Source organism: Lontra canadensis, unplaced genomic scaffold, assembly GCF_010015895.1.
Source record: "Lontra canadensis isolate GAN:19392208 unplaced genomic scaffold, GSC_riverotter_1.0 scaffold17, whole genome shotgun sequence".
Classification (NCBI taxonomy): domain Eukaryota; kingdom Metazoa; phylum Chordata; class Mammalia; order Carnivora; family Mustelidae; genus Lontra; species Lontra canadensis.
The window spans coordinates 423,991-449,732 of NW_022631011.1; the positions used below are offsets into that span (position 1 = coordinate 423,991).

A 25,742-nucleotide genomic window follows, 5' to 3' on the forward strand; every position below is an offset into this window, starting at 1 on the left:
AAACTGACAGAACCATTACTAGGAAAAGTTTATTGCAGAAATGCAAGTGTAATTCAACTACAGACATCTATTAATACAAGATACTTCATAGTCCTATTTAAGAAGAACACTGATCATCTTGATGGATCTAGAAAGAGGTTTTTTAAAAAAAATTTTAAGATTGTATTTATTTGAGCAAGAGAGAGAGTGCTTGCACATAGGTGGGGTGGGGGAGGGACAGAGGGAGAGAAAATCTCCAGCGGACTTTGTGCTGAGCACAAAGCCCAATGCTGGGCAGGACCCTGAGATCTTGACCTGAGACGAAACCAGGAGTCCAAAGCTTAACTGACAGAGCCACATGCCCTCTAGAAGGAGATTTTTATAAAATTCCATATTTATTCATGTTAACAAATTAGCAATAGGAATTTTCTTAACTTGATAAAGCATACTTCTAAAAATGTTAACACTTAATCATGAATCATGAATCTTTAGAGAGAATACACCAAATTGTTAATAGTTGTTATTTATGGATAATCAGGAATGTCCTATAGGTTTTCTTAATATGTATGTGTGTGTGTGTGTGTGTGTGTGTGTGTGTGTATATATATATATATATATATAAGTGTTTTTTACTTTTATAGCTAGCACATTTAATTTAAATGTTTAAATAGGACTTTTGGGCAATACTTAAACTACTTTTCTTTCTTTCGTACTTAAACTATTCTTATTTTTACTTTTTTTACCCTTTGAAGCCAATTTTTCTGTTAAAGGACAGTTATATTTTCATTCTGTTAACATTCTTTTAGAAACATATACATTTATATCTGTATTTTCCTTCAAAAAGTATGTTCCTTAAAAACAAAAAGTAGTATGTATACATGTTCAGGATTCACCCACATGTGATAGAGTGGGAAATGTCTCCCCCACCGTAGGGTGCCCCATCTCCTTGCCCAGTTTCTTTCGTCAGAAATCATTGTGTTATCTGCTTCTTATGTATCCTTTCAGGATAATGTTTCTTTTTAATGCTGTTACTGATTTTTGGTTTTGTTTTCCATCTTCTAAAGTTTTAAACATCAGAGTACTTAAAAGTAAATGTGGATTGTTAACTTTTATTTCTAAGTTCATATTCTTACCCTTTTACTTTTCTGTATAATGCAGGAAGAATTAAAGAGAAGTCTTTTTAAACTCAAGCAGTGGTATCCTTCAATTCTTCTTAAACTAGTTCCTTTTAATTTTTCAGAAGGGAGTAAGAATAATCCTCTGTCCCTCATTCATAGATGGATACATACAATTTACCAGTATCTGTGTGTGTGTGTGTGTGTGTGTGTGAGAGAGAGAGAGAGAGAGAGAGAGAGAGCGCGCGTGCGCGCGCGCATGCACACACGAGAGAGAGAATGTGAGAGAGCTCAGAATTTGAAGTTTGGTCACCTGTTTTTGAGTCTGCTTCAGTCCTGGGTGAATGTGGAACCTGAGACATGTGACTGCATTTTACTATTTCTTCATCTGTGAAAAAGGGGTGGTAGGTACCGCCTCAGGATTTCCTCAGTACTACTTTTGCGTCTTTTGAAATAATGTAAATTTGGTGTGTGAGTTGTGAAGCACTGTAATCGAGAATGTGATTTATTTGAAATATTCACAGATACTCCGTGTGTTCGTTCCCCTTCCAGTTTCTCTAGGAGGACTTAAATTGTAGGCATTAAATTGTATTGTCTATGCTTGAGAAGAGTTTCTGCCAGGTGACATTGCGTTAGGTAGAGCGTAGTTTATTCAGATGTGCAACATTTATTTATAAAATCCGAACTGGAAACTTTTTATAGCTGCAAATGAGAACGTTGAAATCGTGGTCACAGCTCCCTTCTATCAGCCTCAGACTCCAACTTGTCATTTTCTGTGCGTTCTCTGGGTCAGTTGTGAAAGCACTTTCGGTGCGCTGTAGGGCCTTGTGAAACCAATTTGAAAGGTGCTTTGCCAGACCCTTAACCTTTATCTGGTACCATTTACTGTCAGGTGTTTTGAGGACACTTCTGCTGCAGGATGCTGGGATTGAGAGCCCTTCTGTGTAGAGGACATACTCTTACATAGGACATTTTTAATCATTTACCTTATCAGCAAAGACAGTCCTGCTGTAGGACTTCTGTCTCTTCATAGAATTACTGAATTGAACCCGGATTCATTAATCTCTGTAAATGTGATGTTTCACACCTGAGGTGCTAAGCATCCTCTCCACTTCTCTTGCCCCATTAATGTACTGTCTTGGCTTAAAGAATACATTCCTCAACCTAGCTAAAATAATAGGCATTTAAGAAATTACAACCATCTTTTGTTTTGCCAGCATCTTTGGTCTGTTTCCAGTTGTATCTGGAGCCATTCCAGCTTGCCCAGACCGTTTCTGTGTTACTAACCACATTCTGGGAGGATTGTAATTATTGGGGACAACATTTAACCATACTGTTTACTCCTTCTCTTTCCTGTCTTGCGGTAGAGTGTTTCTAGGCCTCTGTGGTCCCCACTAGTGATTCACAAGTAAATGTACCACCATCTAAGGGCCTGAAATAGAAAGCACCACACATGGACCGCGGAGATGGAAAGTAATAGTAAAACACCGGGTTAGGCTACCCTGCAGTCTGGTTTTAACTCCTCCCCGGTACTTGGGCTAAAATGACTGGATACCACATGCTTCTTATGTTCTGTTCTTTTCATTCTTTTATTTTTCCTTCCTTGTTCAGTTTGGATATTTTCTTTTGACTTTGCATTTACGGATCCTGTTTTATGCTGTGTTTAGTCTGCTGTTAAACACATTCAGTGAGTTCTTAATTTAAAATCCTGTGTTTTTCTGTTTTAGCATGTTCCTTTGATATTGTAGGTTCCAGCTCTCATTTGAAATTCTTCCTCCATTTCTGTTTTCCTGAATTTTCTTTAGTATATATAATAGTTATTTTAAAGTCCATCTGCCAACTCTAGAGTATCTGTCGGCCTGCTTCTATCATGGTCTGTTCAGTCTTTTAATGATCACATTTCTCTGCCTTTCATGTGCTGTGTAATTTTGATGGTATGGCATATATTGTGTATGAGGGAATGAAAGTGCTGCAAATGATGCTTTCCCCCAAAAAGTGTTTGACCTTTCCTATGTCTGGTGGATAGAGGGGCTGATCCTCTTAATCTCAGTGGGGATTGAGCAGAACTGGGGCTCAGTTGCCATTTCTTGGGCTTCAGTGTACCACTGTCTCATACCTTTTCCTTGAATAGGGCTCCCCTGGGATTGTGCGAGGCCCCCTGGTGGGCCTTTATCACCTACTGCCACAAACACTGTGGGAGATTTACTTCTGTCCTTCTTTCCCTGGTTTGAATTTGCCTCTTGAGCCTCCTATGGCTTGGAGCTTTACAACCTGGCAAACGTCTTTGAGGAAGGAGACTCCTGTGATTGTTCAAACTTCTGTTATTTTTCTTCAGTAGAGTTTCTCTTCCCAGACCAAGCCTGACCCACATCCTGTTCCTAGAATCTGCATATGAGCCCTGGAAAGGGAATGACAGGTGGTCCTCAGTTCACCGAGAATATGTTCCTCGTCCTCCTTGTGAGTGATTTTATTTATTTGAGGGAGAACATAAGCAGGGGGAGGGACAGACATGGGTCTCCATCCTGGGACCCTGGGATCATGACCTGAGCCCAAGGCAGAGGCTTAACTGACTGAGTCACCCAGGTGCCCCACTCCTAGTTACAACTTTGATTCATCCTGATATGGTTACTTCAGGAGCTATTCTGTCATTTTGCTTTTTTTTGGTGGGGGGGGTATCTTTTTTCCTCTAGTTGTTGCAACAGTAACAGTAGCCTGCTATGACCTTCTTGTATCTTACCTGGAAGTAGAATTCTAACAGAATGTTCAAATGGGAACTTCCGGTATTTATTCAAAGACCCCCAAACCTGAGATCAGTAGATTGCAAGTAACCTGCATTCAGAACTGAGGAGCAGTGGGCCGTTCAGATGCAGGACTTGCAGACGGGATTCCACGAGACAGCTACGGCTGTGATGATCCCATCCCCTACTTCTAGGCTATATAGAAGAAATGGAGGCGTTTCTTAAGAGGGATCCCATACGAGCGCTTCTTTGCAGAAAACAGCATATGGTCTGGCATTTCCCCTTTCCTTTGTCCACATTGAGGGGCTTCGGGGAACGTATCCGTTTGACTTGCTGAGGTCTGGGAAATCAGTAGACGGGCTCCTGCCTTCCCCCTGAAAATGTCTTAACAAGTGCAAGGCTGATAGAGCTGCTCCTGCATCGGTGGAATGAAGAGCGGGCACGGTGAGAACGGCCTGTGTGTTGTGGAGTTTGATGAATCAGAGATGCACGAGTTTTCCCAAGGTCCAGACTTCACTACTGAGGCAGCTGAAGTTGTCTTGAAGTGATCCAAAGGCCCAGCCTGGAGTGTTTCAGTGACCCGGGCAGACAGCCAGGGAAGTCCGTGCACCAGAAACTGACTGCAGGGAGGAGGCGGCGCGGGCCTTGTGAGCCTCCCAGGACCTCAGCCCCACGTTCCTGTCCCATCAGATCTCAGTCGGGTCGGCCCTAAGGCTGTTTGGTCCCTTTTCCTCTAAAACTCCTCTGATGCTCCTGAACCTGTGGGGCCCTAAAAAATAAGAGCCGCAGAGTCCTGGACGAGGTGGGGTTAGTGAGATGCAGAGAATGCAGTTTTCACGTAGAGCAGGGTGAATGTTCGTTTCTGAAGAGATCTGGGGTTACGCCATCCCCGTGGGTAGGACTCATGCAGCCCTGGGATCATTCCAAACTCTGACTGCAGGGAGGAGAGCTGTTGGACGAGAGCTTGTTGGAGGGAGAAGGGCCGTGAGAGTGGGTAGAGCTCAGCAAGTCTGCTTGTTGAAGAAGCTGTGTTCTTGTTTTGAAAACTTGGGAGTCCAAGGTTAGTGGCGTTGGCGATGCATAGGATCTGTGAGAATGGGGAGATGGTGTGTATCCTTTTGACAACACAAAACTCATTTTCATAACACACTGTAATTGACCATCATACCTGTCAGATTATCCAATGAGGCTTAATTCCCCAAGAGACAGTTTTATTATGGTTGTGGAGTTTTCTTCTTTTACCACTTTTTCCCCCCTTTGAACAGTTATATTAGTCTTTCGGAATCCAGCTGTGGCTCTGCTATTGAGTAATTATGGGAAGCATTGCAGAGTGGTGGTCTTCAGGCCCTTACTAACTGTGATCATGAATAATGTTACGTTAGAACTATGTAAGACTGGGGCGCCTGGGTGGCTCAGTGGGTTAAAGCCTCTGCCTTCGGCTCAGGTCATGATCTCAGGGTCCTGGGATCGAGCCCCATGCCTGGCTCTCTGCTCAGCAGGGAGCCTGCTTCCCTTCCTCTCTCTCTGCCTGCCAAATGCACAAATAAAATCTTAATAATTAAAAAAAAAGAACTACGTGAGACTTTGGTTAACTCCCTCCTCCCACACTTTTTTCTTTTATGAACTTTGCTTTATTTATAGGACTTTATATGCTTGTAGGAAGATATAATTTCTCCCTGACTTGGTTTACTTCCAGGTTTGCTAGGCCAGTGCAGGAGAGCAGGTGAAGGAAGGCTATGTTTGTCCTAAGGACAGTGTGAAAGTTCAGAGTTTGATACCGAACAAAAATTTATAATGAAAAGTAATTTAAGAAATTGAGGGAATTTTTTCCTCATTGTTTTTATGTAATGCTGTGTATAATTTGCATTAACAGTTATAAAAATACATTTGTCAATGTATATTACCTATACATTATAACTTCTTCATGTAAAAACATTGTCAGCTTTAAAGTGTTACACAAATGTGAGTTGATTTTTATTTTATAGGATGCTAATTTTTAAAATTATCAGATTAAAAATCCTTTCTTTACAACCAAAAACAAGCACCACAAAAATGTATGACTTAGAAAGTTGAGTTTTTACAGAATTCTATTCTGTATTGCTCTTCTTATTTTTTCTATTTAATTTAAAAGATTGTAATGATAGATTTTTCCATTAGGATCTTTTTTTGTCATTTAGGATACACTTTTAATTGTTAAAAACAAAATATAAAAATAAATTTAGAAAATCCATTAGCTACATTATTAAAATATTCTGAGCCTCTTTTATTATTAGGGTTTTTTTTTTTTGGCAAGTGAAAGGTTTGTTTTTGGGTGGACTTGAAATATTTTGAGCAACTATTTTTAGAATTGATTTTATTTTTTCAAATTTTTTAAGGATTTATTTATGTAGCTGAGAGTAGGAGTGAGTGAGTGTGAGGGGCTTGGGGGAGGGGCAGAAGGAGAGGGAGAATCTCAAGCAGACTCCCTACTGATCACAGACCGAGATGCAGGGCTCGATCACACAACCCTGAGATCATGACCTGAGCCAAAAATCAAGAGTCCGACCCTTAACTGACAGAGCCACCCAGGCAACCCTAGAATTGTTACTTAAAATCAATTGTAGGGGACTTCAATGGTAGGGACCACTTTATTTGTGTGAGAGGTGTTTTTTAAAGGCAGTTGGAACATCTAACAAGGTCACAAGGTAGTGTTTTCAGTATAAAATAGAGGTAAAGGTGAAATATTTTTTCAGTTCTTACTTGGTCATTCTACTTCTAAGAAAAGCTAAACCAAACCAAGGAAGAATTAAGAGTATCAGTTTTATCCTTACAGGACTCTGACCTTAGGGATTCTGTTGTCTCCTCCTGTTTTTGTATGGGAGTGGCCGTGCCGGTTTACTTAAGAATTTCCCCCCCCCCAGGATACTTGAGTGGCTCTTGGTTAAGCGGCTGTCTTCAGATCGGGTCATGATCCCAGGGTCCTGGGGTCAGTCCCACATTGGGCTCTTTGCTCAGCGGAGAGCCTGCTTCTCCCTCTGCTTGCTGCTCCCCCTGCTTGTTCTCTCTCTCTCTATCTCTGACAAATAAATGAATGAATGAATCTTTTAAAAAAATTTTTTCCCTGAGAAAAAGAACTCATATCACAAAATCTCTTATTTTTATAATTAAGCACATGCTATGAAGGTTTTACTTATCTGGGACATTATACCAAAGTTATTGTTTTAGTTTTGACTTACTATGTTTTTATTGTTTCTTTTTAATAAGTGGGTAAGAGGCATAATAGCCTTGGTAATTAAGAATGCAGCCTCTCCAGGCCACTTGTTGGCTGCATTTGCCTCTGTGCTTCTAACTATCTCATTCGTCTGGTGGGGAGGACAAAGCCTGATTTGTGGTTTGTTGGAAGGTTAAGTGATGTGATATGTGTAAGGGCTTAGTGCTGGTACGTACATTGTAAAATTACATCTCTGAAGTGCCGACATCAAGACGTCATAAACATAAATGTGTACTTGCTTAATAAAAAAGCTTCAAAATAGGTGTAGTAAAACTTGGAAGAATTAATGGATCAAAATCATAAATCCACAGAGTTGAAGAGTTCGGTTAGGCCCCAAAAATCAGTAACAGCATAGAAGATCTAGATTACACTTACCCACTGACTTGATATTTATAGATTACTAAATCTAATATCAGTATAATACAGTCTTTTCAAGTGCTCATGGTAAGAACACCAGGAAAGATTATTTGCAGGGCACAAGTCTCAATAAATTTTAAAAGATTGAAATCAACAGAGTACGTTCTCTCCCCAACAACAGAACAAAATTAGAAGTCAATACCAATAAAACATCTATTAAAAAATGAAGATTAAACAACACAGTTCTTTGACCCATGGGTTACTTAGAAGAAAGCCATGAGAGAAATTAGAATATAATTCAAACTAAGTGATAATGAAATGACAGCTTATCAGATATGTGGGATGTAGCTGAAACAGTGCTTGAAGGGAAATTTATAGCTTTAACTGTATCAGAAAACTTACCTAAGACTTCATGTAGGAAAGTAGAAACAAAAGTCAAAGAAAATGAAAAGTAAGTGGAAGGGAAAAATAATTAAAATAAGAAATCAATGACTAGAAGAGAGACAATAGAGATAATTATCAATGCCAAAAGTGCAAGGCTGATAGAGCTGGTTCTTTAGAAAGATCGGTAAGTTGGTAAACCCCTCTTAGACTAATGGTGAGAAAGAACATGATAGAGACCATAAGCATAAATTACCTCTGTTAGAAATGAAATGTTCGGGGTTCCTGGGTGGCTCAGATAGTTAGGCGTCTGCCTTTGGCCAGGTCCTGGGATTGAGCCCCATGTCGGGCTCCCAGCTCAACGGGGAGTCTGCTTCTCCCTCTCCCTCTTCCCCCTGCTTGTGTGCGCTCTCTTTCCCTCTCTAATGAATAAGTCTTTAAAAAAAAAAAAAAAGAAAGAAATGTAATGTCCTAGGTCCTACATACATTAAAAGCATCATATGCATATATTTTAAATAACTTCATGCAATTAAATTTGAAATGGCTTTCTTAAAAAATATGTTATCCTAGCTGATGCTAGAAGTGGAAAATTCGGGTAGCTTTTTATCAGTTAAATAAACTGAATTTAGGGGTGCCTGGGTGACTCAGTTGGTTGAGTGTCTGCCTTAGGCTTTGCTCATGATCCCAGGATCCTAGGATCGAACCCCATGTCCAGCTCCCTGCTCAGCAGAAAGTCTGCTTTTCCCTCAGCCCCCACTTCCCCCCACTCGTGCTCGCTCCCTCTCAGAAGAATAAATAAAATCTTCAAAAAAAGGAAACTGAATTCATAATTAAAAGCTTTACCACAAAGAAAACTACTGGTCCAGGTAGCTTTTCTGGTAATTTAAAGCATTTGAGCAAGAAATAACATCAGTCTTACAGAAACTCAGGAAAAACGTTCTTTTATGAGGCCAACATAAATCCAGTGCCCAAACCTGGCAAAGATGGCACACATAATTTAGAGATTAATATTTGTCATGAACATAGATGAAAAAATTGGTTAATAAAATAAACTCCAGCAGTATATTAAAAGAATACATCACAGGTGAGATTTATCTCAAAAATGCAAGGTTAATTTACAAATTTCAAAAATGAGTGTAATTTACTATACCAACAAAGGAGAAAAACCACAAGATCACCTCATTTGGCCAAAAGTAATTGACAGAATTCATCCATTCATGATAAACACTCCAGCAAACTAGAAATGTAAAGAGATTTTCTCAGTCTAATAAAAGACATTTAAGAAAAACTAACAGCTAAGACACTTAATCATAAAATAGTGTTTCCTGAGATCAGTAAGAGGACAAGGATGTCCACTCTTGTGTCTTCATTATTTTAGTGGAGGACCTCACCAGTGGAATATGAAATGTAAAAGCATAAAGATCTGAAAGATTGGGCCAAAACTCTTGCTTTTTGTAGATAGCATTGTGTAAGAGACCTTTTAAAAGCAATCTACAAAACATCTAAAGCAAATTATTTAGTTTATTAGCAAGATTGCACTTTATAGGTCCAGTGTCTAAAAATCCTTTTTTTCGTAAATAGGGAAGTGATACTAAGAGAAACATGCTGTGAATAGTATCAGACTTAAAAGTAGTGATGGGATCGGGAGGAAGACAAACCACAAGAGACTCATCTCACAAAACTAACTGAGGGTTGTTGGGGGGATTAGAAGGTGGGGAGAGGATGGTTGGGTTATGGACGTTGGGGAGGGTATATGCTATGGTGAGTGCTGTGAAATGTGTAAGCCTGATGATTCACAGACCTGTACCCCTGGGGCAAATAATACATGTTAATAAAAATAATTAAATAAAAAAACTATAAAAAATTTAAAATACAATTTTTTTTAAAGACACATAAGATTTCTACACTGAAATTTCAAAACCCTGATGAGGGAAATTAAAGATGAATGGAGAGAGAATTCTTATATAGACAGATATGCTTTTACCAGAATGACACTCCCTCAGATAATAGTTATAAACTGCACAAGATAAAAAGAAAAACAGGGGACTAGAGAATAAACAAAAATAGACCTCTTTTGGAGGAGATTTGACTCTTAAAAGGTGAATTTTCTGTTTTTAATAAACTTCTTTATCCATGCAGAATGTGCGGGGTAGCTAAAATTTCATTCCAAAACCCACTTTTTCTGTCCTAAAAAACCACAGATTTGAGTTTGGGACAACCATAGTGGCTGAAGAATGAGGGGAAAATCCTAGCAAGGAGGAGCTACAGAACAGAGTGTGAATTCCAGATTCTGCTTAAGAACTTCACCAAAATCACTAGACTGACCCCTGAACCCACACATATGTTGGGTAGACTTAGTGCAGCCTAGCTAAAGGTAAAAAAATGGATTAGAATTGTTCAAAGACAGAATTAGCAGTTTAAGTGCAAACAAATTAATTGCCAGCCAAAACAAAAACAGTTAACTCTTACTGGAGAAATACAACAGAATCTAGCATCTCTATCACATACCAACCACAATGTCCAGCATACAGTCCCAAGTTACTCAGCATGAAGAACAAAGAACATGTGACCCTGTCTGAACAGGAGACCAACGGAGACCAGCCCTGAGATGACCAATGTATTGGAACTACTGTGCAATAAATTGACAGATAGGTTTATGAGTTGGAACACCCAGTAATATTAAGTTAGTTTCTTCTAATTTAGTCTGATCCAAATGAATCTTCTTAAAAACTTTATTTTGTGAAAGTGTACAGACTTACCCTAAAATTTACATGGAAATGCACAGGGCCTAGAATATCTAAATCAATCTTGGGAAGGAAAAACAAAGAGGACTTATATTATCTGACCTCAAGACTTTCCATGAAGCCACAGTAATCAATACCATGTGGTTCTGGCATAAAAACAAACCGATAGGGACTCCTGGGTGCCTCATGACCTGCCTTCGGCTCAGGTCATGATCCCAGAGTTTTGGGATCAAGTCCCACATTGGGCTCCTTGCTCAGTGGGGATCCTGCTTCTCTCTCTGCCTCTGCCTGCCACTCTGCCTGCTTGTGCGCGCACGCGCTCTCTCTGATAAATAAATAAATAAACTACTTTTTAAAAATTAAAAAAAAAAGGAATTGCAGTCATTCAGTAAAAACAAAAAGCAGAAACTATAAAAAAACAAACAGATAAATGGGATAGAATAGATAACCCCAGAGATAAGGTTACTTGGTTTTTGACAGCTATGCCAAAGTGATCCAATAGGGACAGGAAAGTCTTCTCAACATAGAATGATGAAAGAACTGGATATCCATACAGAAGAATGAACTTTGATGCCACCTTCCACCACTCAGAAAAATCAGTTCCAGATGGATCATAGTTCTCATCTAAAAGCCTGTATAGGAGAATATATTTGTGAGCTGGGGATAGGCAAAGGTTATTGCAGTTTTTATATAGAAAGCAATAAAAAGAATTTGGTAAGTTAGACTTCATTAATAATAAAAGGATCTCCTCAAAAAACATTAAGAAATGAATAAGCAAATCACAAAATAGAAGAAAATATTTGCAAAACATTTCTGACAGAAGGATTGTATCCAGAATTTATAAAGAATTTCTGGAGGCGCCGGGGTGGCTCAGTTCGTTGAGTGGCTGCCTTCGGCTGTGGTCATGATCCCGGGGGTCCTGGGGTTGAGTCCTGCATTGGACTTTCTGCTCAGTGGGGAGTCTGCTTCTCCCTCTTCCTGCCACTCCCCCTGCTTGTGCTCCCTCTCTGATGAATAAATAAAATCTTTTTTTTTTTTTTTTTAAGGATTTCTGGAACTCAGTAGTAAAAATCTAATTTTAAAAATGGGGAAAACATTTAGATACTTCACAAAAGAAGATACACCAAGGGAAATGGAAAGATACACCAAACAAATGGAAAGTGTGCAATATTGTTAGTCATCATGAAAATGCAAATTGAAACCACTATGAAATACCACCACACAGCCACCAGAATGGCTGTAATTAAGGAAACTGACCACACCAAATGTTGGGGAGGCTGTGGAACAACCAGAAGCTTTCATATATTGAAGGAAGGAATATAAAATGGGGCTTTCCACTTGGGAGAAAAGGTCTAAAACTAAACATGCATCTATCCAATAACCTCTAAGAATTTCACTTCTAGGTATTTACCCAAGGCAGAACGTGTGTCCACAAAAAGGCACTTACTTGAATGCTCACAGCAGCTTTATTCATCATACCCCAGATCTGGCAACAGGTCAGGTGTCCACTGGTAAAAAATGACTAAACAAATTGTGGTCTGTTTGTGTAATGGAAAATTTAGCACCAAAAAGAATGGCCCACTGTCACATGGGTGACTCTCAGGATTGTTATGCTGAGTCAAAAAAGCCAGATCCCGAGGAGAATATACTGTATGGTTCTATTTATATGAAGTTCTAAAAGAGATTAAACACGGTAAAAAAAACAGATCCATGATCGCCTCTGAGGATGGGAGAAGGGCTGGCAGGAATTGACTGATAAAAGAGCATGGTGGGTTTTCTGGGTGGATTTCTGGCAGGGTTGGGGGTTGACAACCACATTTATGCAATGTTATCCTAAAACAAGATGGCACCATTAAAATTTGCTTCATGTTATATACATTTTACCTTAAAAAAAAAACCCACAAGTGAGCAATGAATTCTAGTTAATACATGTATGTTTAAGTGCCTATAGATTTGAAGAATCTGCAACTTAAATTTTAATGTATCAAAAAATAAGATGGGTTGATAAATAGAGGGGCAAGACCAAGCATAGCCCAGAACCTTTGTTGGAATTTTCCAGGGAAGGAACGGGCAATGCCAGGTAGATAATGCTGAAAGATTGGATTGGGTAGTTTAATTTCAGCAGGCTCTGGACTAGGGGTCATTGCTAGTTGTTGAGTACCTAGCTCTAGGGTGATTTATGGCAGGAGGAATATTGGCATGATGTTTATTTAAGGGTATGGGTTCTAGAGGGGTTGGTTTTTATGTGAGAAAGGTGCACTCCCCAGGGAGCTTCTTGCTATCTCTAGGAATTCGCCCTGGGAGGGACAGTCTCCCCATCAGGGCCCCAAATGCCAGAGTATTAAGAATACAGAAGAGAAAATAAAGTCAGTATGTACTCAATAAAAGTCTGAAATCATTCATTTACACCATCATTCTGCAAAGTATGTATCTTAGGCTCTTAAGCCAGCCAGAAATGGGGTAAGTCCTGGCTCTTACTTCAGTAGCTCTGTGACCTTTTGAGTTACTTAACTGCTCACATTTATTTCTTTATTTGAAAGTACTAGTAATGTTAAGTCACTTCATAGGGTTGGTAAGAGTATAAATCAGGTAGTATATGTGAAGCACTATGAATAGGCCAGGTACATAGCAAATGCTTAAAATAAATGGCGATTTTTTTTTCTTTTTTTTTTTTTAAGGTTTATTTATTTGAGAGAGCGCGCGCGCACGCGCATAGTGGGGAAGAGCACAGGGAGAGAATCTTCAAGCAGACTCTGTCTGCGATGAGTGCGGACCCAGATGCAGGGCTCGATTTCTCGATCCCTGAGATCATGACCTGAGCTGAAATTAAGAGTCGGATGCTTAATTAAGGCGCCCCTAAGTGTTGCCAATTTTCAAAGTTTTCTGTAGCCAATGAAAATTTCTTAATTGTTCATTTGGACCCTTTGCTAATTTGTTAAGGACAAGGTTGTTCCTAAAGTTTCTGATAGAAGGAAGAAAAAAAAAATGAAAAAACTTATCTGGGGGTGGGCATTTTCTTTTTTTTCTACTTCCCATGCCTTAGCTATATAGTGGTGATGAAGTACACAGACGGATACCGAATGTGTAATGATAGAGACACGTGGTCTTTTTTTTTTTTATTGCAATGATCAGTTCTTGATTTCTGAGCTATTTAGAATATAAATGTTAGTCCTTGCTAGTCCTATATGAAATGAAAGGGGTGTTGTGTTGTAAGGAGGGAGAATTACAGATGGGTAGTTACAGATTGTTCCGTGGAAGACCGTGTTTCTTGAGTACAACTGTAATCAAGAGCTGGAACCTCGAGTGAAGTTTCCTTTGTTGATACCATTCTGCTAATTTGTTAACCCCTTTAATTTTACTCAATGTTCAGCATGCCTTACAACCTTTTTCACCGTGACAAGCTGGATTCTTACTCCTTTTGACTAGTAGAAGAAATACACTCTTTAGACAAAAGGTATTGAAAAATAAATTGATAAAACAGCGTAAGTTTTATTACTTGACAGTAGTAGTTGAACTGTGGCAAATCATGCAGATATGGCCAGAACAGTAAACCTCATTTAATAGTTTATAGTATTCTGTAGTATGAGCCATCAAAATCTTGAACTTAGTTTTCAGCTTCTCTTTTGTGTTCTGATACCAAGTATAGGAATAAATATACATGTCCTTAATGCAGACAGTGTATTAATTAACAAACATAATGTCATTTTGAAAAAAGTACAAAATGTTAATGTAGGTGCATGTAGAAAATAACCTCTGCGTGTATGGAGTTGGTAAATTGTACAATAGACTTAAAATTTTAACTTAAGTTTTCAAAGGTCAGCTTATTCTTAGATGAAGAAAAGCTTTGATGGGTTAATTTTATTGATATTAATTATAACAGTGATGACTAGGGAAATTCTGTAAGAATTTCTACCAGGTTTACTAGGTAATCATCTGGCTAGTGCAGTGATCACCAATATATTGTATGCCACACAGACTTTTCGGCACTTTAATGTCCTGATGATTTTAATAGCTGTTTAACCTCTTTCCCCCCATTTTTTTTTTTTAATTCAATCAGTATAAGCAAGAAGGTTACACAGTTGATAGGGGATAATCTGCCTGTAAGAAATTGTGTTCCCTACAAAGATTTGTAGGACTTGGCACCAGATTCTCGCATGGACATGCTTGCTCATCTGTCCGCGTGTCGATGCAGGGACAGCATTGCAGATGATTTATGGTCTGTTACATTCTGTTTCAACATATGTCTGCAATATTCTGTGCTAATTGCATTCGTGAACAGTATCAGGCTTTGACCGGGCAGAATTTATCTGAGACAGGTTCATGTTTTCAACCATTAACATGATATTTTTTAGTACTCAGGAGTTTTTAGAATGTCCTGAAGTCAGATGTTCAAATAAATTGAACTGTGGAGCTTAATGTTTGGGATAGTGCTGTCATAATATTAATAATAATAATAAAATTTGGTACTTTCTTTGGGATATATTGTTGATTTCACCAAGTTTAGCCTTCTCAGACCTATCTTCTGTTATTACTACTTGTAAACAGTTGGATGTTGCACAGGTAGATGCTTTTCACATTTAAGTAATGAACAGACATTTCTTGTGGCTTCCCTTAATAGTGTTTAAATATGTAGAAACATAATTTAGTGAGGCAGCTGGGTGGTTCAGTCAGTTAAACATCTGCCTTTGGCTCAGGTCATGATCTCAGGGTCCTGGGATCAAGCCCCTTGTCTGGGTCAGGCTCCCTGCTCAGTGAGGAGCCTGCTTGTCCCTCTCCCTCTGCCACTCCCTCTGCTTATATTCTCTTCTGCGTGCTCTCTCTCTCTCTCTCAGATAAATAAATCCTAAAAAAACAAAGAAACCTAATTTAGTGTAAATTTTAAGCTTATCAAAAAAGGCTAATTTTTACTGAGCTCTGTAACCAAGAAAATTCTAATGTCAATTTAACAAATGCTGTTTTTCTTTATTAATACTGATTTTCTGTTTCCACTGTGATCGTGGTACTGCATACCCATGACTAAGGCTCTTTTGAGGTCAGCGTACCATCCTGTGTCCTGTCTTGCTAAATTCTCCTACTTCTTTTCTCTACAACTACTATGAAACGTAATTTAAATAGCACACACCCTGGGGCGCCTGCGTGGCTCTGTCCGTTGAGCATCTGCCTTCAGCTCAGGTCATGATCCCAGGGTTCTGGGATCGAGTCCCACATGAGGCTCCTTGCCCAAAGGGGAACCCACTTCTCCTTCTGCCTGCCACTCCACCTGCTTGTGCACTCTCTCTCTCTGTCTGACAAAAAAATAAATAAAATCTTAAAAAAATATATCAGGCCTGATATCATTTGGCCTTTCTGGTGTGATGTCATCATTTCCACGTTAAGTCAGTCTCTGCACTTACCCTTGGTGCTGAGGTGTTTGTAACAGACGCAAGCCCAGGCACCACTGTGATGAAGCAGAAAAGACTGGCGCTTACCCAGTGACCCAAGGTATGTGGCTATGTAAGTTACTGTTCTCTCACAATAAAAATGTAACTTAAAAAGTTATTGTAGGAGCCAGACAGACCCTTGAAAGTACTATATTTGAGGTGCCCACAGATCCCTAGGCGTTAGTCATAGAAATGCTGGTGTAGTTGGTGTTGAAGTAAAAGCTCAGAAAGCCCTTAGCAGAGTAGAAAGCATTGTTTGATAAGAAATGGATTCGGATCCTGGCCCTGCACTTGTTAGGTGTATGACCTTGGTAAGATTATTTTATTTTCCCTCTGAGACTGAGTTTTCCTAAATTTAAAATGAAATAATAATACATAGCTTGCAGGTTATTATAAAGATCCATGATATAAAAAGTCTCACAGTACCTGACATGTAGTAGGTAACACATGAACGTAATTGTTACTACATATTTCACCGATTCTAAGTTGAGCATATATTCACTTTGGGATGCATCTTGTAAATAAAATTAGAAGTTTTTTCTTTTATATTAACACAAAATAATGTATTTTAAATAGGTGACATTCTAGATTTATTGGACTAGGGAATGTACACAATATCTTTTATATAGTTGTTAAAATCAGTGCTATTTCTTTAACATTTTTCCTGCATTTGTTTCCTTTAGTATTTTTTAGAAACTCTCCGAACTTGAAATTGTAACTTGCCACTCCTTATTAGCAAACTTGAAAGCTTGAGAGTTCCATTTTCTGCACTGTTACTTGAAATAGATGTTTTAGTGTGACTAGGAGTATTGTGATCCAGTTTTTATGCTCTGAAAATACTTAGTCATCAGTACCTTGTTGCTAGTTGGTAGGTATACAGACATATTTGGGAGGTCTGGGTCTTATGGGCAAAATAAAATATGGTTATAGAAAATCAATGTTTTAGGAATAAGGGGTGATTAAAACTTCCTGATTCAAGTCCCCTAGATTGCTGGGTCTTAAAAATTGACCTGGTTTGGTAGGCATACCTAAAGAATTAGTAGTTAAGTCAAAAGGTGACTAGGAGGGGACTGTGGACATAAATGAGGGTGGAAGAAAATGGGTTCCTAAGCCCTGTGGTAAAGAGAGAAGACGTGTCAGAAGAGAATGAACAGGAAGGACTCTGGCTGGCACTTTATTGTCTCCTACAGTAATGCCCAAAGTGAGTTGAAATGTCAGAAGAGAATGAACAGGAAGGACTCTGGCTGGCACTTTATTGTCTCCTACAGTAATGCCCAAAGTGAGTTGAAATGACGCAGAATGGGAAATAACAGTCTGTACTTCTTATGCTTAGTTATCTAAGGTTAGAAGCCTATCTTTTTATAGAAATGTCAAGATGACTTGCATTGAAAAGTCTTCCGTCCCTCCTCCTCCTCACCTCAGATAATAACCTCTGTTCATGGTGTGTGTGTATGTGTGTGTGTTTCCTGACGCATACACATATACATAGATATTTCTATTTTTTTAAGAGAGTAGTTTACTATATATACTGTGCTCACGTTTTTCACTTAATATGATTTTTAGATTTTTCCCTATCCGCTCATAGAGAGCTTAATCATATACTAAATTACTATATGAATATTTTTTTGTTGCTGATTTCCATTCTGAGTTTTAATTGAGTTCTTTTGTTTTTGTTTTTTTTTCCCCCTTGGGTTTTGTTGTTGTTGTTAGTTTTTTTAGGTACAGTTTCCAAGTGGCAAAGTACCTAAATTGTGAGTTCTCAAATATCTTCTTAGTCAATGATATTTGATAAATACATTTACAGTGTATCAAGATAATAGAACATTTTCATCATCCAGAACATTCTTTCCTACTCCTTCCCAAAGGTTTTTGAGGCAACCGCTGTTTGAATTTTTTTTTGCTTTGAATTTGTTTTTTTTCCCTTTCTAGAACGTCAGGTGAATGGAATCATTCGGTTCCTAGTCTTTTATGTTCAGCTTCTTTTAGCCAGCTAAGTATTTCTGATAAATACATCTCATCTGTGTTAATTGTTCTTTTTCAAGATTGTTTTGCTATTCAGGATCCTTTGTATTTCTAATCAGCTTATCAGTTGTTACAAAAATACCTTGCTGAAATCATGATTGCAATGGATTTGGAAAAAAAAAATAGACCAAATATTATTAGGGAATTAGGGAAGATGGAAATCTTAAGTCGTTTAATCTTTAGATACAGTGTATTTCTTTGTATACTTAGGTTTATTTAATATCTTTCAGCACAGTTTTTAGATGTTAGTATATACAGGACTTACATATCTTACTTGAAACCTTTTGTCTAAATATTTTGGTTTTTTGACACTATTGTAAATGCAGTTTAAAATTTTAATTTTTGAATTGTTTATTGCTAGTATATAGAAATATAATGGATTTTTATAAGTTGTTATTATAGCCTGAGGATTGCTAAATTTACTGATGAATTCTAGAAGTTGCTTCAGTGATTTTCTATATAAACAATTATATTATTGTCCAAAAAAGCAGGGCTTTTGTTCCAGCTTTCTTGAGATTATTGCCAATATAATATGTAAATTTAACATGTACAGTGTGATGATTTGATATGCATATACTGCAAAATGATTACCACAGTAAAGTTAGTTAACATCTCCATCTTGTCACATAACCTTTTCTGTGTGGGGAGAGAGAACTTTTTGAGATCTATTCTTTCAACAATTTTCCAGTACATACTATAGTATTGTTAGTTATAGTCACCATGTTATACATTAGATCCCCAGAATTTATTCATTGTATAGCTGAAAGTTTGTATCCTTTGACCAGCATATGCCTGTTTTTCCCACCCGCCAGGGTCTGGTAAACAACATTCTACTCTCCCTTTGAGTTTGGCTTTTTTCAAAAAAAGTAATTTCATTTCTTCCCTTACCAGTATTTTGGTTTTTTTTTTTTTTTGCTTTTTCTTGCCATATTGCACTGGCTAGGACCTCCAGTACAATGTTAATAAGAAATCATATCATTGTTAATTAAGTCATTAAAGTCTTTCTTCTAACATAGTTGTTAAGCAACAAATTTCCCTTTAAGCACTGGTTTAGATTTAGCACCCCTTCCCCAACTTCTTAGACCGTAGATTCATTATCATGTAAAATATTTCCTTATTTATTTTGTGATTTCTTCCTTGACCCATGAGTTACTTAGAAATGTGTTGTTAATTTCCAAATATTTGGGATTTTTTTTTTTTTTTAAAGAATCTTTCAGTCATTGGTTTCTAATTTAATTGTCTTCTGGCCAAAGAACATAATCTGTAAGAATTCAGAGTTTTAAAATGTATTGACCCTTTTTTAATGGCCCTAGTATATGTTCTTTTTCTTAATGTTCCCTGTATACTTGAAAAGGATTCTCTTTATGTCAGGTCGAGTGGTTAATAGTATTGTGCAGCTCTTCTGTGATACATGGTTTTGGTTTTGTTTTGTTTGCAGTGTAACTATTCAAAGAGTTACTGAAGTTTCTGATTATTGATGTGTTCATTTCTTCCTTTAGCTCTGTTAGTTTTTGTTTAATGTCTTTTGAAGCTGTATTTTTAGATGTATACTGGATGGTTAATATTTTCTGATGAATTGCCTTTCTTAGGAAATGTCTCTTTATCTCTGGTAATAGTCTTAAAGCCTTATTGTTTCTGGTATTAGGTTTTATTAAGGTTATTGCTTACATGAACTGTGTATTTCCATTCTTACATTTTCAGCTAATCAATATATTATACTTGAAGTACATCTTTTTTTAGATATTTTACATCTTGTATTCATTCTGACAAGTCTCTGCCACTTACTGGAATGTGTGGTGTATTTATATATAATGTTATTATTGACGTGGTTGAACTTACTCTTGTTTTACTCTTTACACTTTATTCTGTTTTCTTTTACCATCTGATCTTTCTTCTTCCTTTTCTTTCCTAGCTTTGGGGTTAATTATTTTTTAGTGTTTCATTTTAATTTTTTGTAGCTTTTTTTGCTGTGTCCCTCCTCCTTTTTTAGGGCAGAGGTTGCTTTCCAGATGACTCTGTGAATCCTTAGCTTTGCAACAGTGTAGTTGTTTTTAACACATCCTTTTGTTTCTATTGGCTATTGTCATACAAATTGTATCTAAATACTTTTAGAGTTATAATTTTAGCTATAACTGGCCATCTTCTTCTTTTTGTAGAAATTAAGAAAAAGATACCATCTTTTACATTTACCTGCATACTTAATACTTTCTAGTTCTCTTAATTTTTCTCAGTGACTTTAGAGTTTTCATCTGCTGCTGTTTCTTTTTACCCTGAAGAACTTTTCCTTCAGCATTTCTTTGGGTGGAGTTTGCTACAAATGAATTCTCAGTGTTTGTTTTCCTGAACATGGTTTTGTTTTGACTTCTTATATGAAGGATATTTCTGTTGGATATAGATTTTAGGTTGAGTTTGGTTTTTTTTTCCCCCTTCAGCTCTTTAAAGGTATTCCATTGTCTTCTGGCTTGTACTATTTCTGATGAGAAGTTGTTGCTCATATGTTCATTCCTCTACATATGTGGATTGTTCTATCTTGCTACTGTGAAAGTTAAAGCCAGACATTGATTAAAGTTGGTAAAAACAGGGGCACCTGGGTGGCTCAGTGGGTTAAAGCCTCTGCTTTCAGCTCAGGTCATGGTCTCAGGGTCCTGGGATGGAGCCCCGCATTAGGCTTTCTGCTCAGCAGGGAACCTGCTTCCTCCTCTCTCTCTCTGCCTGCCTCTCTGACTACTTGTAATCTCAAATAAATAAATAAAATCTTAAAAAAATAAAATAAAGTTGGTAAAAACAGACTTTATTCAGTAATCATGGTGGTAGAAGAGCTGAGCTCAATTTCAGTTTGCATAGAGGTGACTGGGAGAAGGTGAGGGTGGAGCTGGGGGAATGAGTAGAGGCTTGAGCAGAGTCAGGGAAGTGAAAAATTAGCAAAAAAAAAAAAAAGGGGGGGGTTAAGAGGGTTGGTCAGTATCAGTGTGATTGGGCCATATGTGTCTGCTAAATGGCATTTCTCCAAGTTAGGCCTCTACCCTCCCTCTGAGGGCAGTCTGGGAGACAGATCTGATCTTTCTGATGACTGATTACATTTCGAAGGAATACATTTCAGGTTCTTTTTTTTTTTTTTTTTTTTTTGAAGATTTTATTTATTTATTTGACACAGAGGGGTCATAAGTAGGCAGAGCAGCAAGCAGAGATAGAGGGGGAAGCAGGCTCCCCGCTGAGCAGAGAGCCCGATGCGGGGCTCGATCCCAGGACCCTGAGATCATGACCCAAGCTGAAGGCAGATGCTTAACCCACTGAGCCACCCAGGCGCCCCTAGATTTCAGGTTCTTGAGAAAGACTCTTGAGCTGTAGGAGACACAGAGTACATTTTAAAGAGACTGGAGAAGGATTTCCAAGTACAAGTTTTTAAAATAAATGCTCTGAGAAAAGGAGGTCAGGGGTCTATATTGACAGGTGTTGGCAGGAACAAATGGTAAATTCTTTGGGCCATGTTGACCTCTCCCCTACTCCCCACAGGAACTCAGAAGGGTCTGGATCCTAACGGGGACTTGACCTTAGGCTCCAAGAAGCCATGCTAGAGCTTATTCAAGTCTTTTAGTGCAGGGGTTTAGATGGAGTCCTTCATGCCAAGAGTTTTTGTAGTTCTCCCCACTTTGAAGATTTTCTTTTCACCTTTTGTCTTTACTATTTTGACAATGATGTGCCCAAGTGTGATTTTCTTTGTATTTAAACTGCTTGGTATTAACTGAGTTTCTTTGAAGTATGAGTTTAGTTTCCGCTGAGGTTGACAATGTTTCAGACATTACTATTTCAGACATTTGTTCTGGTTTGTTCTTGCTTCCTTTCCAACTGCACATTATTGTTACTGAGATTGTTCATTTTGTTATTCACTCTTTTTCACTTTGTTTCCTCTGTTTAGGTGATTTCTCTTGACTCATCTTCAGACTGACTTTTCTGTCGTCCGCAACCATTAGGTTAACTTTTTAATTTCTGATTTTATAATTTTCAGTGCTAGAATTTACATTTGATTCATTTTTATAGTTTCCATTAATCAGCTGAGATTGCCATCCGTTCATTAAGTCCATGTGCATATTTACAGTAGTTACTTCACAATCCTTGTCTGTTGGTTCATTTGGGGGATTTGTTTCTACTGGCCATTCTTTCTGTTGACTAGGAGCTAACATTTTCCTGTTTCTTGATATGTTTAGTAATTCGTGCTTTTGTACTGGATATTTGGGATGAAATATTATAGAGACTCTAAATTCTGTTATCTTCCTCTGAAGAGTTGATTTTTGTTCCAGCAGTTAGTTTCGGTTGGCCTCAAACTCCGGTTTGCCTCTGATGTAAGCAACAGCTGGGATTTCAGGACTTTGTTCTTTTAGATGCCCGGGTGCTAGTTTTCAGCAGGAGGTATGTCTCTCCCACATTTGTAGTTGAGAGGTCAGCCAAGGATTTGGGCAGAGTTCATACTCATATCTTGCTATTTATCCCCCTGTGATTCCTTCTTTACCAGATTTTCCCCCTTCCTTTTCCAGCCATTCTTGCAGCCCCACATCCATTCTCTGATTGTTTGTGCCCGTAGGTAAAATTGCGGTTCGTTCTCTGCTTAAGGTATAGATGTCCTGCCTAGCTCACACTGTGCGCTGTGCTTAGATACAAAGCTACCTAAATGCAGCTCATCCAGTAGAGTTGCCCCCTTACAAAGGTTGACTTCCTTTTGACTTTTGTCCTTTTGGTCTCTCTCCACTGTTTTCACATGGTTGATTTTATTATATCTTGTTCAGGGGCTGTCATTTTTACCTGAAGGAAGGTTTGCTTAATTGAGGCTGCCCTACAGGTAGATCCTCTGTTTTGTTTATGTCCTCTTGCTAACTACATACTGTTTCTACTGAGAATTTGTAACGTGTTTCAGAATTTGGTAGGGCCATTCTCTACTCTTCTTTGTTGAAGTTTTCCTGGTCATTCTTACTTATTTTGGTATGTTATACTTGGAGTAATTTTGTCTGAGATTTTACTTTGGCGGAATTGATCATATTACTATGATATCTTCCTGAATAGGAAGATAGATGCTTTTCTCTTTGGTTACTTTGCCTTTATGTCCTTTAGTAATAACTAAAATGTTTCTTTGTGTAGTTTTGACACATTTATACTTACTTTTATTCCAGGTGCTTTGTGTGTTTTGTTATAAATTGATTCTTTACAAAAAGTTTTTCTTATATAAACAAGCAAAAATTTTACTAGCTAGAAGCAAATTTAATATTTTGAAGTAAACCTTCTAATTAGCAATGTTACAGTAAACAGTAGGACTAAGGCTTATCTATACCCTATGATGGAAGTTGGAATGTGGCTGAGTTGGGGGGGGGTGCAGTGATCTAGGTCGGCCTGCCTCCAAATTGATTGCATATTCTGAACAACAACTGTTTATTATTTTCTGATTTATTTCAGGGCTTGATTCAAGCCCAGGTTAAGCTCTTTGCGCTCTCTTTTAGATTCTGGTTCTGTGTCTGTGTCAGAAACACTTGAGTGAAATCTTCATTAAACTCTCATAAGAGCAGAATAACTTCTAATCTAATCTTTTGTTAATCATTTCAAGGATGAAGAGTAAGCTGTATACTTTCCCTTCTGAGGTTTAAATTCAGATAACACTCTAAAATGTAGTTGATTTTATTGTGATTTAGACAACTTGGTGCTCTGTGTTTTCTAAGGTAGGTATTTGATAAATATCTTAAATAAAAGAACCAAGTGGGGCGCCTGGGTGGCTCAGTCGGTTAAGCGTCTGCCTTTGGCTCAGGTCATGATCCCAGGACCCTGGGGTCAAGTACCACATCAGGCTCCCTGCTTCTCCCTCCCTGAAGCGGTGGGCCTGCTTCTCCCTCTCCCTCTGCCTGCTGCTCCCCCTGCTCATGCTCTCTCTCTCTCTGCCAGATGAATAAATTAATCTTAAAAAAAAACACAAAACACTATGTCATGGGTTTTTTACAGTACATCTTCGGAGAAAAAAGAAAAAGTTTACATTATCTTCCAGTTTCTTGACTTTTTCCAACTTTGGTTGTTTGGGAATTGAAAGATTTCTACAGCTTAAAAAGCAAGGGAATCTGTAAAATACCTTAAAAGGGTGCTGGGTAGTGTCTGCAAATGCATTTGTAAAAACCGTCCAGTGTGGCTGCTGTAGCTCCCAGGGCATGGCATGAAATGTGTTTGTGGTCCAGCGGCTCTGCGGGCTCTGCAAGAGACCCGGCAGCCCCGCAGCCCCTTCGAGGCGTGTTGCCAGGCCACAGGAAGACAGCGCTTGCCACCAGTGTCCTTTGAAATGTTGTCTCAGCTCATTAGCAATGTGTACATCACCTTGTTTAAGCAGTTAATAAATTGATTTTTATTTCTAAAAATTGTTTTGAAATGGTTCTTCTTCCTCTTTGAAATTTTGGTGATTCTGTAATATGTGAGACATGGAGTTTGAGTTTGTTTCAGAAATTACCTTTTGACTCTAACTATAAGAAGCACATCTTAGGACCTGAGACCCGTTGACAGGCAGAAGTCCAGATGGCCTTTGAAGCCCTTCTTCCCTTTCCCCATAATGAGAAGTGACTGTGAAATAAAGTCATGGCGGGGAAGCAGGGAGAATTTTCTCTGGGCTGCCCATGCTCTGGAATGAGATGTGGAAGAAAAAGCTTGAGGTCTTCCTGGTCTCTGTCCTGTAGGTATATTGATTTTTGAAAACTAGACCTAGCTGATTTTTCATATACTCCTATCGTCTTTCAAGAATTTGGTGCTTTCACATATCTTTAGTCCTCACAGCAATTAAAGCTTTTAAGGTGTTAGGCTATGTTTGAGTGACTTCAGAAGGCACTTCCTTCTATGTAGTATTTGCAAAACTGAATAAAAAAGTATCTCAAAAAAATAATGTGAAAATCTTAACTGCGGGTATGTATCTGACTTAAGTGAAATTTTTCCTGTATTGAAAAGACCAGTTGACATCCATTTTTAGATAAGTTTTTTAAAAAACTAGATTATAAAATGAATCACTCTTAGTAAGGCTAATGGCATAGGTATTAGTCCTTTGTCGTGAGTAGAAGAAATTGGAAAGGGCATTATAGGTATGATTTCATGAAGCTAGAGAGCATTGGTGTTCACATTTTTAAAACATAATCATAACTTGCCTGGAGTCACATGTTCCATTTTATTGGCTTCCTTCATATGGAAAATATAGAAACCAGCGCGAAAAGCCCGTGAAAAAGTGAAGCGACATATATATTTTCTGGGTGAAGGAAGTATTCTGTACATTTTCCATGTTTTACATCATGGTATTTTGAATAACCATGCTTCCATGTTCACATCAATTTTTTGTTTTTCAATTTATGCACAGCACTTGCTCTGAAATTTGGGGACTGAGTACACCAAATACGATAGATCAGTGGGATACAACAGGCCTTTACAGCTTCTCTGAACAAACCAGGTGAATATTCTGCCCTCTATGGAATCCTAGCAAACTTGGGGTGGGGGGCTGTTTTGGAAAACCTGTTATGGGTTGCTCAGTATCATTTTGCCTAGGATGTTTCCTTAATGTAAATAAGGCATGGCATTTAAAATACCTGCTTGCCGGTATTAACGATATATTAAATGTGTCAGCTGATGTTTTGATCAATGAAATTTTTAGTTTTGAACCTTCTTTAAATTATTGCATCCCCTAAAGAATAGGAACTTTGATACCTATATTCTCATTTGAGTTTGAGATTAGATTA

General features: G+C 38.1%; 1 protein-coding gene across 3 annotated transcripts in view; it reads left to right on the plus strand.

The window, feature by feature from the left end:
* SMAD2 (SMAD family member 2) overlaps positions 1-25,742 on the plus strand; it is a 75,976-nt gene that overhangs the window by 27,076 nt on the left and 23,158 nt on the right. For 2 of the 3 annotated variants that reach the window (XM_032859456.1, XM_032859454.1), the window contains one exon: positions 25,367-25,456. The exons of the other annotated variant lie outside the window; for it this stretch is intronic. In XM_032859456.1, coding sequence (XP_032715347.1) covers positions 25,367-25,456 — 90 coding nt within the window. The remainder of the gene's footprint in view (positions 1-25,366; positions 25,457-25,742) is intronic. 3 annotated transcript variants of the gene reach the window in all.